Here is a 12,290-nt window from a genome sequence, read left to right as displayed (position 1 = left end):
CCAAACAAAGAAAGGGGTACGTCTCAAGGTCAAGAAAAAAATAGAAACGAACGAAAAAAAATATGAAGTAATTGAAGAAAGGCGGAATCCTTTAAAAACAAAAATAATCCAGTAGTAAAAGTAAAATCCAGAATTGATTTATTTGTATTGCTCTCTGGGGCAACTGCTACTCCATATAAGTTTGTTTTCTCATAGCTACCTGAATAGTACATCATGCCATTTCGTGTTTTGAATTTTCCTGATCCTTGCCACCGAATGTCAATTATTCCTAATATATTTAGTTTTAAACGCTCCATCTCAAAAATTATGTAAGTTTCCTGCTGCATAAAGACTTCGAAAGTTTCATGTACCCATTCTTTTATAGTTATTACTTAACTGAAGATCATTGGATGGATTGATTTGTTCACAGGGATTTTGTTTGTTGACGACATTGGAGGCCCCGTGTTTTATTTTGTCTTCCTCCCCTCTCGGATCTTGGGTTCCGATCACCATGATCAGTAGTTTCTTGATTTTTGTTTATTATAGCTGTAATGATATATCACTAGATTAGGGACAATTAATTGGGCTGGTCTCCCATTGATTCCCCAATATAGGAGTATTTTTTTAATAGATCTTCCGCTTACTACTTGGTATAGGAAAACAATATCGCCGTTTTCGGTTAATACGGTTATACCCTAAAGAATTATTAAACACCATTAAAAAAAAAAGAAAAATGTAATTGATGAAAGTACTGTAAGAGGTGAAAGATACTAGCTACTTCGATACAGAATAAAACGTCAGTAGAAAGACGCCAGAATTTTAGTTAAAAATCTTAAGCAGGTCGTTTGCTGCAGTTTCCAAAACTACTTGCCATTTGGATTGCCAACCTTCGGAAGCAGGCAGCGTAATAATAAGAAAAAAATATTCGATGCATAAAATGGTGTAGCAATTTGAACATTTCCCAAAAAGCAAAAGCAATTCAACGATTATTTATTTATGATTTGAAAGAAAATGGCCAGAGATTAAAACAAGTATTTTAAAAATGCTAAGAGATCAAAGTGTCCTCGTTTTTACTAAAATCAGGTATATTTATCTTATAAACCGCAAAAAGAGTGTGGCATATCTGATTAAAACCTCACCCCACCGAAACTATGAAGAAAAAGAGACTAAAATGAGACAAACAATGCCGGCATATGACTGTTAAAGACAGTGTTGCAGACAAGTAATTAGTATCTTCTTTAAACATTGTAGTTGATGAATAGCAGTGGCTTAAATTTTTACAGGCGTGGTTTTTGGATGAATCAACGTTCTCATGTTTGGTAGACAAAAGAGCATTCGTTCGACGACGTCCAGGGGAACAGTTTCATCCAAACTGTCTGGCAACTGTTAATATGTCATGCTGTGATCCGTAATATAGGCCAATGGTATGGGGCGCCTACGTATCGATAAAGGGACTATGAGGTTGGACTAGTACAAGTGCGTACTTGAAACTCTGCTACTGCCACAGCTTAAAGAAGAGTCATTTCTCTGATGATCAATATTTGATCTTTATGCACTATCCGGACTATCACACAAAGCCAGGAGTGTTACTATTGCATTTATTCATGTTATTATTGCATTTGCTATAAAGCAAATACTTCTGTTTTGTCCTGACAAAACGCAAGGAAACTCGTCTGAGATGAACTCTATAGCGAGCGTATGGTACTTGACCAAACAAGCTATCGCTAAAGAAGTGAACATCACCAAGCCTAAGTTTATTCAGTCCTTATTATAAGACAGCATGCCCGATGTGTAAAAACTGTAATTGCAGCGAAAGATGGCTGTACAAAATTGTGCAGCCATTTGTAAAAAAATCCTTTTTGCTCTTATTTTTTGTATTTATTTAAAAAAATTTATGTAAAATTTAAAAAAAAATGCCTACAAAATTTGTTTTCATAATCTTAGTAATATGATTACAGAACAAGTATTTGCTAAAAAAAATTGTAAGTTAGAAAATACAGAAATTGGTGTGCTAATAATTGGGCCGTGCTCTGTAATTTGTTTCTTGTTTTGCGCTGTCCATTTGTGGTGTTCGTTCTCTGTTTTATTTCCTTTTCTTTTGTAATGGTCGTTTCCTTATTGTCCATCATAATTTCCTTTATTAGTTTTTGACTTTTCTGAAGTTAATTTTTCCTTACACCCACTACTATTCCTCAATTGTCATTTTGACGAAGCCAATCATTTGTTTTTGATAAAACAACCAAAATCGCAAAAAGAATATAATAAACTCAAATTTATATTATTCGCATAATAACGAGGCTTTTTTTGTTGTAGCTAAAATTACTTATCTTGGGATAAATAAAAAAAAATACTTATAATTTATCTTGACATAACTAAGTAAATAATATCTTGATGAAATGTCATTTAAAATTATTGACCTAACTTGGTTTGCAATTTTAAAAAATGACGTACCATTTGAAGAACCATTTACTTACAAATCGGATTTTGATGTACATTTCCAAAAAAAAAAAAACAATACTTAAATGTGTTATATGTGGATATAAATTAGTTAATGATGTTCACAGTTGCGTCAAAATTTTTGACAAAAATATGGATAGCTCAGAAAATAATACGTTTTTGATGTTACGATACCTTATATATGTATGTATATATTTCTAAAAATAAAATAATAGATAAGGCGATATATTAAAAATAACAAAGTTAATGGCGACTTCTCATATTACCGTAAGTGATAGTGATGTTTCAATACTTTATACCTGATGATCAGCGAATGTGCGATCTATGTGAAATATCCTGTATGTTTATTATTGATCATTCTCACTAGTAAAGTTTTGCAGACCGATAAAATACCACTGTCATTGTTGTTCTTCTAAACTACTTCCTCAAAACTTTGATGTAGTTCGTAGTTTGCTACATGGAAGGATTTACGTGCTCTGCCACTTATGTTTTTTGTATAGAGTACAGCTTTCTAGTATTAAAACGCAGATATACCTACGTATTGTTTGTTTAGATTGTGGATGTGAAGCCATTTGCATCTTGAATGCACGCTTAAAAAGAGTAAAACTGGATAACCTTCAATCAACAATTCTTTCTTCCTTGTTCGCTTTCATGATATAACTTCCCTTTATTTCTCTATTCTTCTTAATAGTCGAGAACATCTGTACCTCAATTTATCCAGCTTGTTTTCCATATTCTGTAAGTCCATACTTCATGACTTGTCTAACATCTTTTCTTGGAGTCCAAGCTTCCATTCCGTATAATAACACGGAGAACGGAAAACAGTTAAAGTTAAATTTACAAAACTTTACAGGAAACAAAATGATATCTAAATTATTGGTAGCGTAAATGCATAATATTGCAAAAAAAGACTTTCAATATTTTTAGGCGCGTCAGCCAAATCAATCATGAATAATAATTGATTGAATAATAATTTTCCAAGCGTGCATTTTTTAATAGGAGGTAGGCTATAATCAAAACTAATCTTTCTATGCATTGTTTTTTAAAGTGTAATCGTTATCTACGTCGATAATTTATGTAGGCAAGAGTCTAGTTTAACCTTCCTATTCTTTTCCTTAAAAATTTCTTGTAATTTAGTATAAGTTAATTTAAACGTGAACAAAGCTAAATTTTGGAAGGAGTTGAGAATTGTTTTTAAATAAACTGCTGAACAAAAGGAAACCGGATAACTTACTTTTAAAATGTAAAAATAGAAAAAAAATAGACAAACAAAATCTTAAGAGATTTTTTTTCTGAACAGCATATTACATTTCCAGTTTGAAATGTCTTCACGTCCGTCAAAGAGAATTTGTGCTTGTTAAGTTCGCTCTTTATTTCAGTCGCCTGATGCCACTCGATGAAATAAAAGATGACTCTTTTAAATAGTCATCTATAAATATAAGAGGTAAATATTTAAATTGCACCACTCATTCGATTTCTTTTACATATCTTATTTCACTTGGTTAATCATTCTTACCTCATGGTATTATTAACGTTAAACTTCAAACTCAGATCGTTTAGAAAATTTTGAAGCAAAGCATACGCCAATATTGCCGCGTCTTCGGCATGACCTCAGCTTAGAACGTTAATCAGCTAATTCCACTTTTAGAGTGTGAACAGAAATTTTTTAAAGCACATCATCAAGACGTCTGAGTACATCCTGCTCTAAAACACTGTCTTGGCGATAAACTAACATACTTATTACACTATTGTAACGAAGTGTTGTCTATACTCTGCCTTTGACTTCCACTTCTAAAGATCCTGTTCCTTCTATTATTAATCCTAATTCTAAAAATGTTCACTTGTTCTATTTTTGTTCCTTCAGTTTCTATATTAAGTTCTTCTCTTTATTCTCCTATCTGCATAAGTTTTGTTTACTAATATTTATCTTCATTCCGTTTTCGGTGAGTAATTCTTTCCATATTTACAAAGTTCTTTTTCATTTTTTGCAATTAGCACCAAATCGTCAGCAAATACTCCTTTCGAGATTTTTCTTTGCAGCTTTCTATACCCTACTATATTCAGCGTTTTACTTATTATTGTGCATTTCTTAATAATTCGATAAGTCGATAAGTATTATACTGTGTTGAACTAAGTGCTCGTTCCTGTCTGAAACCTCCATTTACTGTCCATAACTCCTCCATAACTTAGCTGATATTAAATTAATACTAATTACTATGCTAAGAAATGCTAAATATATTATGTTCTTTTTCTCTCGCAGTGTTTTTTGTGTTATCTGTTTAAAAACAAGGTTGTGTTTTCTAATTTATAAAATAGTTTATTGTCTTTTGTAAGGTTACTGCAAATAGAGTTAGCGGATTAACTCAAGCTCAAGCTTGAAGATAACTTCAAGCCGAGGATAAATACTGCTATATTGTATCATTTGTTTAATCTGTTATTGCTTCTACCTAGGACTATTTTTATGTATATGTTGTACATACAAATAAAAATTTGATAAGATACAAAAAGTGCACACATATGTAGGACTCGGTTCAAACTGTTAAAGGTTTTTATTAAGTAGTCCGTGTGTTACATTATCTATCAGTCTTCTCTTAATTTAAGAAGCACAAAAAATCCTTTACTGGATCTTAAAATTCTTATGGGCTTCTCTTGAGCTATACCCATAATTGGGGCTCGATCGTTTCACCTTGAGTTTTGGAATATAACCCTGCGTGCCTAACTTCAGTTGTAATAATAAAATATTTTCCGTTTTTTATGGGTCAATTATTTCTTGCTGACGTATCATTCATCAGTACCATTGCGCCAGAGGCTATCAAAGGCGATATAAAAAACGGTCGTAATTGTTACCCGCTAACTGAGTGCGCTTCTCGACTATATACGCTATTGATGACAGTCGTGAGCCTCCGGGTTATGTTGGAAGGTCTGAATAGATATTGGAATTGTCACTGCATCTTAAAAGAGTTTGTTTGTTTCGTAGCACTGAGATCCATATCCTGTTTACATGCAAACATGCTTTTTCACATATAACTTTGTAGTAGTGGTTTCATGCGATGGTGAGCGACTGATCTTTTACAATGACCAAGGCAATAATTCTTGTATTCAATAAATCGAGTATTTATACTACGACTTTTTGTATGTACGATTATTTTGAATCTTTAGCTTAGACTTTCTTATATCGTCTTCGTCGATTTTCAGATGCATGTGACGTCATGCTTTGCTAACCTTCTATCAATTCGCACATATTTAATATAGGTTAAAAAAAGCTTTGCCATTTGGTTCTTGTTGTTGGTCGATATTGCGTTTGATTCTTTTTTCACGCATACATCGTTTAATCTCCCTTAACCGGAAAACAACCGTTCTGTCACGATGGTTTTTCAAAATTTTTCAATTTGTTCTTCTAAATATTCAAGTACACACATAGGGTAACGATGTATTATTACCAAACATTGACCGTGCAAACCTACAAAACTTTAGTTTATGCAGTATATGCAAAATATTGTAATTACTCAATATTATATCAACAAATTCATTTAAAGATTATTATTAGCGTTAAAGATACAAATATAAAGGTAAACCGGTTTCTTTGTAAGGCAGTCTATCTAAAAAAAGATTATTTTGATTAAAGTGTTACAATACCAACTATACTTAAAGCAAATAGCAGCCACATTTAAAGTTAATATGACTAAAATGGTTTTTACCTTTGCATCGAAGTTACTAAAATCAGCGAAACTTCCACCGCCGCCGAATGGATCGCTGCCGAAAGCATCAGACTGTTGTCCCTTTTTGAAATGCGGAGGTTGCGGTCTAGGAGGAGCGGGTCTAGGTGGGGGATTCTTGCTTTTCTTAGGTGGTAATGCGGGACTAGGGCTGGTGGGTCGAGGGGGAGCTGATCCATCTCTCGTTGGTGCGTGTAATACCGCAAATGGATCGCAGCCAAATGGATCTTTGTCAGACTAGAAGAATATAAATTTTGATTATAATAATTATTATTATATAACAGCTTAAATGCAAAAAAGGACAGAGCGTATCATTCGGTTGATTTTTCTTTTTTTCTTACGATCAAACAGATTATTATTTGTCAGTATTTTAAAAAGTTTTAGGTTGCAGCATTAATTGTTAAATACTTAACATTTCTAGTATTAATTACTGGACTTAAGTTTCTGTAGCACTTTTGAGAAAACTAAAAAAAAAGTAGATTTCTATTTAAAATGAGAAAAGGTTTGTTAAAAATAAAAGAAAATTAATACACTCAGTGGATATCACAATATTTTTTTAACTATGCGCATCAACAATGTAAGGTTATTAGCGAAATAATCATTTTCAGTAGTGTGTATGTGTGTGTGTGAGTAAATAGTAAATGCCTTGTTACTAAGTAAAGTCAGCTTCATTATCTTTACAAAGAATCGCTTATATCCGAACGACTACGGCACCTCGCATGTCTGACAGAGCAAAGTTTTCACGTACTACAGACTAATATACCATGCAGCCAGCTAGAGTTGTATAGCATGTTGAGCTGAAGTGTCTCATCTGATTTTGTTTTCAGCACTTTCAACATGTTATGTTGATGATATTCCGTTTGTGTCCCGAATACTTTCAGCGTGTGAACCAGGTGTTATCCCGTTTCTGTGCAAAAAGTTTCTGGTTCTTGAACTGATATTATTAATACGTTCAACATTTTTAGCTGCGTATTATTCCGTTTCTGTAACAAACACTGGTAGATCGTTAAACTGGGTATTATCATGTTTTGTCCCAAATATTTTTTGAATTCTTGAGCTAGGTGTTATTTCATTCATGTACCGAACAGTTCCAGTTTGTTGAGCTAGTTGTTATAAGGTTTCTGTCCCATTTTCAGCGCGTTGTGTAGCTGTTATCCTATTTTTGTCGAAAACACTTAGTTTCTTGAACTGAGTGTATCTAGCCGGGTGTTATTCGCTTCCTGTCAGAACATTTTCAGCGTTTCATACCTGCATGTCCAAAACATTTTCGGTTTCTTGAGCTAGATATAATCCCGTTCCTGTTTCGTACACTTTCAGCGTGTGGAACCAGGTACTATCCCGTCAATGCCCAAAACACTTTTACCTTCTTGAGCTGGGTGTTACTCAAATCATATCGCGAGTAATGTCATTAACGTCCAAAACATTTTCAGTTTGTTGAGTTTGCTGCTAATTTGTTCATATTGCGATTAATAACAGTGTTTTAAGCTGATTCTGTTCCTGCCACAACATATTCAGCTACTTGAGCTAGGTGTTATCCCGTTCATGTTCTGAAAAATTTCCAGTGTCTTAAGCGTTATGTCCAGAACACTTTCAGCTTCTTGAGCTGGGTGTTATTCCGTTCCTATCCTGAACCCTTTCGGCGTGTTGAGCTGGATGCTATACCGTTTCTGTCTCGAACACTAACAGCGAGTTAAGCTGGGTATTATATCGTTCACGTCCAATACTTATAGCGTGTTGAGCAAGGTTATCGTTAATAAGATTGGTGGGAATTACTTATGGCTTCTATCCAATTTAAACAGCAAGTAAATAAACAACTTTCATTTCATAAAATTAAGTCTGTTTCTTTAAATTTGTTGTGCATTTATATTTACTAAAAGGTTTAAAGTATTCTCATTATATATTTTTTTAAGGCATTCTCATCAGATAACGAGAAATTAAGTACCTCTGTTGGCGGAGCTTTATTTTGCGAACTATCAAACGCATTGAATGGATCGGCCTGTCCACTATTTGACGTAAATGAACTTCCAAATGGATCAGATGAAAAGCCATTCTAAAAAGCAAAATAAAATAAATATATGCCTATTACAATAACGTTTAGTTTCTTACATTTGTGTCTGGAAACTTCGTCGAAAACTGATCATTAGAGAAGGCATCTTTGTTCTTAAATGGATCTGAAACAATTATAAATAATAATTATTCAAGGGTGAAGTACTATTAATTCTGGACGAAATGAAGCTAATGGCAGAATAGGAAAATATGAAAAGAGCGGAGAAAGTAGAGTGTCATCCAGTCTTCATTTCATTTCTTCGACAGACTATTAGTGAAAAGGTCCTTCGCCATCAAAAGAGCTATCAAAAACATAGTTATAAAAACAAATTATAAAATCTTACCGTTTTGGAAAGGATCGTCATCAAATCCAGAAGAGGTATGTCCGTTTTGGTTACTGAACGGATCTTCCCCAAATCCGTTCTAAAAAAAATTAATTTTTAAATGAAAATCAAACTATAAAACTGTGTATCCACTTATACATATTTCACCCTAATAGGGATCATCAGAGACGGCTATTCACAGTCGCTCTGAAAGTGAAAATAAATCTTTTCTGTCTTAGGAAACAACTCTAACATGGCTTCGTATAGACACAAATAGCGACATCTGATATTAAAATCCGTAAACTAATTTTCGAAACCAAATTCATTCCCCATGTCTCTATTAACATCTTTATCAACGTCTGTTTTGCCTTGCAATTCTTAGAAGGCACAGATTAAAGCAAAACTCTGAATTTGGTTTCGAAAATTAGTTTACGGATTTTAATATCAGATGTCGCTATTTGCGTCTATACGAAGCCATGTTAGAGTTGTTTCCTAAGACAAAAAAGATTTATTTTCACTTTCAGAGCGACTGTGAATATCCGTCTCTGATGATCCCTATTAGGGTGAAATACGTATAAGCGGATACACAGAAGCACTATACGTGAAATCAAATCTTAACTGTCTTTTCCTTTTATTCCGATATACTCTGTACGAGTACTAGAAACCAAATTCGCTAAGGATTTTTGCTTAGTTGAGGAGACATGTCGTGGAATGCAATTTTTAAATTCCCCATGTCTCTATTAACATCCTTATCAACGTCTGTTTTGCCTTGCAATTCTTATAAGGCACAGATTAAAGCAAAACTCTGAATTTGGCCCCGAAAATTAGTTTACGGATTTCAAAATATAAACTTAAAAAAAAGCTCTTACCTGAGTCTTTTCTTCGTTTAGAACCTTTTTGTATTCAGAATTTCTAAACTCAGGTTTTATTCTTAAAGCAGCATCTGTTACCTGTGAAACATCGCTGCTTTCAATTGAAGAATCACAGGCTGTAATTGCATCATTCATTTGCCTTGTTTGTTCTTGTAGTTGTGTTATTAACGCTTTAGCCTACAACGGAAAGAAATCTTTTTATAAAAATGCAAAGAAAATTACGTTAAGATGATTGCAAGTACACTGCAAAATTGACAAATGTATATCTTTTTCGTCACATGTGACGATAGAATATAGTAATTTATTTACATTTGCATATATTTTACTGCCATATTTTAAATTTTACTTGCAAATATTGCATCGTATAATATGTTACTAGGTAAAGTCCGTTAATTTGAGGTTTACGCATTACCCATGAAATGACAACGTAGTTTGGTATGTATGACCCGTGCAAATAATAATTGTTTATAAATTTTTTACCTAAATAACACTCAATTAGAACAAGTTCACAAATTCAGATACTTAGGAGTAGTACTAAATGATAAGTGGGATGCTGATATAAAAATAAAAACAACAATAGAACAGGTTAGTAACATGTAAAATCAATAAAAGCAAATTATCTATTTATTCGGATTAGTCATCCGAATTAGAGTTATTAAATGCTATGTTTGGTCAGTCCTTTTGTAAGGAGTCGAAGCCTGGACATTAAAATTAAATACCATGAAACGAGTAGAAAGCTTTGAAATGTGGATTTATCACAGAAGGCTGAGAATATCATGGGCATAACACATTACGAATCCAACAGTATTAAACACCACAGATAGAGCTTATAACAACGGTTAAAAAAGAAAGATCTCGTACCTAGGCCATATAATGAGAAATGACAAATATAACCTCATACGAATAATAATTGAAGGGAAGATAGAGAGCCGAAGAGGAGTAGTCAGAAGAGCCATGTCATGGCTTTGCAATATCACAACTTGGGCGGGCATGAACGTTCAACAATTACTAAGAGTGGCGCGGAATAGAGAACATTCTGATGTAGCGATCGCAAACCTCCAGTAATGGAGTGCACCAGAAGAAGATAAATGTTTAGGAATCTTGAGATGAATGTGCGTATTAACATTTAAAAAAAATTTCTAAAAATTATTTTAAATATTGCCAGAGTTAAAAGAATATTCCAGAAAATAATCGGCGCTTCCCGTGTTTTTTGTTGATTTGAAACCTGCTAAAAATAAAGATATTTGTAGATATAAATAGAACATAATAAATCGTAATAATCGTCAAGAGAAAAAATCTCAGAAGTCACTTTATTTTCTAACGAAACAATGTCCGTAGAAACTTTAAAAATATCAGCAGAAATTTGCTTTCCATAGAAGAAATATCGTTATTGCTTTATAAAACTTTATTGTTTTTCTCCAGTTCCTTTTTGCACTGTACAAAGTGCTTGTTTAAGAACAAAAAAATCAAAAGCAAAGGCCAGTAAAGAGGAACTAAAGCTATCAAAGCTCTAACAGACGATGAGCCTATAATATTATCAGCTGACAACGACAACGCAACTGTAATCAAGGACAAAATTTAATACCAGAAAATCCAAAAATTTATCACAAATGTACCTTACACAAAACTAAAAAAGGATCCAACCAAATCAATAGAGATCAGAATACAGTGATGAGTGTGTTAAGACCCGGAGAAATAACGCAAAAGATGGAAAACATAATAGGTTGTGAAATGAAACTAGTAGATGTGGGAAATTATCGATAGAAACTTATAATTTACATTACATTACCACTATCGATAGTTTCCCACCTTTAGACGTTAGCTTATGAGCTACTTGACTTCAGTCATAATTATACGTACGACGTTGAACATTAACATTTTTCTAATTTCTCATAAAATACAAACTGATTGAAGACAATAAAGCAAATAAAATAAAAACAGTTTAATTAGTAGTAATTTTTTAATCCAAAATTAAATTATGGATTAAGAATAATTTCTACCATGATTGAGTAACATACTTTCACGCGGTCGCTGAGGGTTCGAATCCCACATGTGGCTTTTTTTAAATTTATTTTTGTTGAGTTATTTTTATTATTAGTTTGATTTATATTTTAGTGATGATTTTAACATAAACAGTCTCCACCAGATTATTTTGCATTCCAAACTGATGACTATGGGACTGGAAATACAATAAATCGGTACGTGTTAAATTTTGAATTAAATTTGAATTATTTTGAGTTTCCGTTTTATTACATGTTTTATTATTATATATGAGAATAAAAAGCAAATATTTTTCAAAAACTTGTTACCTACCTAATATGTATTATAATTTCTATTATTTTTTAATTGTGGCCAAAAAAAGGGAATCTCCGGTGGGAATTGAACCCGAATCTGCTGGTCAATTGACCAACTCTCCAAACATTTTACCAACTCCACACACAATCATTTTTCTAACATGGGAAATTCAAATAAAATGTTTTCAATATAATACGTATAATTATAACTGAAGTCAACTAGTCACGCATAAGAACTAGCTTTATCACATAGTATCTCACAACTTAATATGTCTTCCATCAAGTTATTTTGCCTGGTCTTAACGCACGCATCACTGTATATAAAACACTACCTAATACACTATACAGAATACATGACAGATTACCAAAGAAGAACACTAAACTCCCCCTACAGCAGGGCACCACATCTATATGGAGTTCATCACCACATGGGTCATCAGACCAATTACAGGGGAATGGATTCTCCTTGCAGCAAACTGTCCAAGATCCTCCTAGACATAACAACTTATAAAAATTCACAACACTTCTTGCAAAAACTAGCAGAAATAGATTACAATCCCAACAACATGCTAGTCAGATTCAATCTCACCAATGTTTCTTTGG

At 33.0% G+C, this 12,290-nt stretch overlaps 1 protein-coding gene across 6 annotated transcripts in view; it reads right to left on the bottom strand.

Annotated features, from left to right (window-relative positions):
* The window catches only part of Eps-15 (Epidermal growth factor receptor pathway substrate clone 15), a 69,376-nt gene that overhangs the window by 8,941 nt on the left and 48,145 nt on the right, over window positions 1–12,290 (bottom strand). For 5 of the 6 annotated variants that reach the window (XM_072534929.1, XM_072534931.1, XM_072534930.1 and 2 more), the window contains 5 exons: window positions 9,391–9,570; window positions 8,543–8,621; window positions 8,259–8,323; window positions 8,095–8,202; window positions 6,135–6,389 (listed from right to left, as the gene is read on the bottom strand). In XM_072534929.1, coding sequence (XP_072391030.1) covers window positions 6,135–6,389; window positions 8,095–8,202; window positions 8,259–8,323; window positions 8,543–8,621; window positions 9,391–9,570 — 687 coding nt within the window. The remainder of the gene's footprint in view (window positions 1–6,134; window positions 6,390–8,094; window positions 8,203–8,258; window positions 8,324–8,542; window positions 8,622–9,390; window positions 9,571–12,290) is intronic. The other variant, XM_072534932.1, reaches the window with a different exon arrangement.

This window comes from Diabrotica undecimpunctata, chromosome 6 (genome assembly GCF_040954645.1).
Source record: "Diabrotica undecimpunctata isolate CICGRU chromosome 6, icDiaUnde3, whole genome shotgun sequence".
In the NCBI taxonomy this organism is placed as follows: Eukaryota; Metazoa; Arthropoda; class Insecta; order Coleoptera; family Chrysomelidae; genus Diabrotica; species Diabrotica undecimpunctata.
The sequence above is the reverse complement of the archived record's forward strand: the minus strand, read 5'-3'. Positions and strand labels throughout refer to the sequence as shown.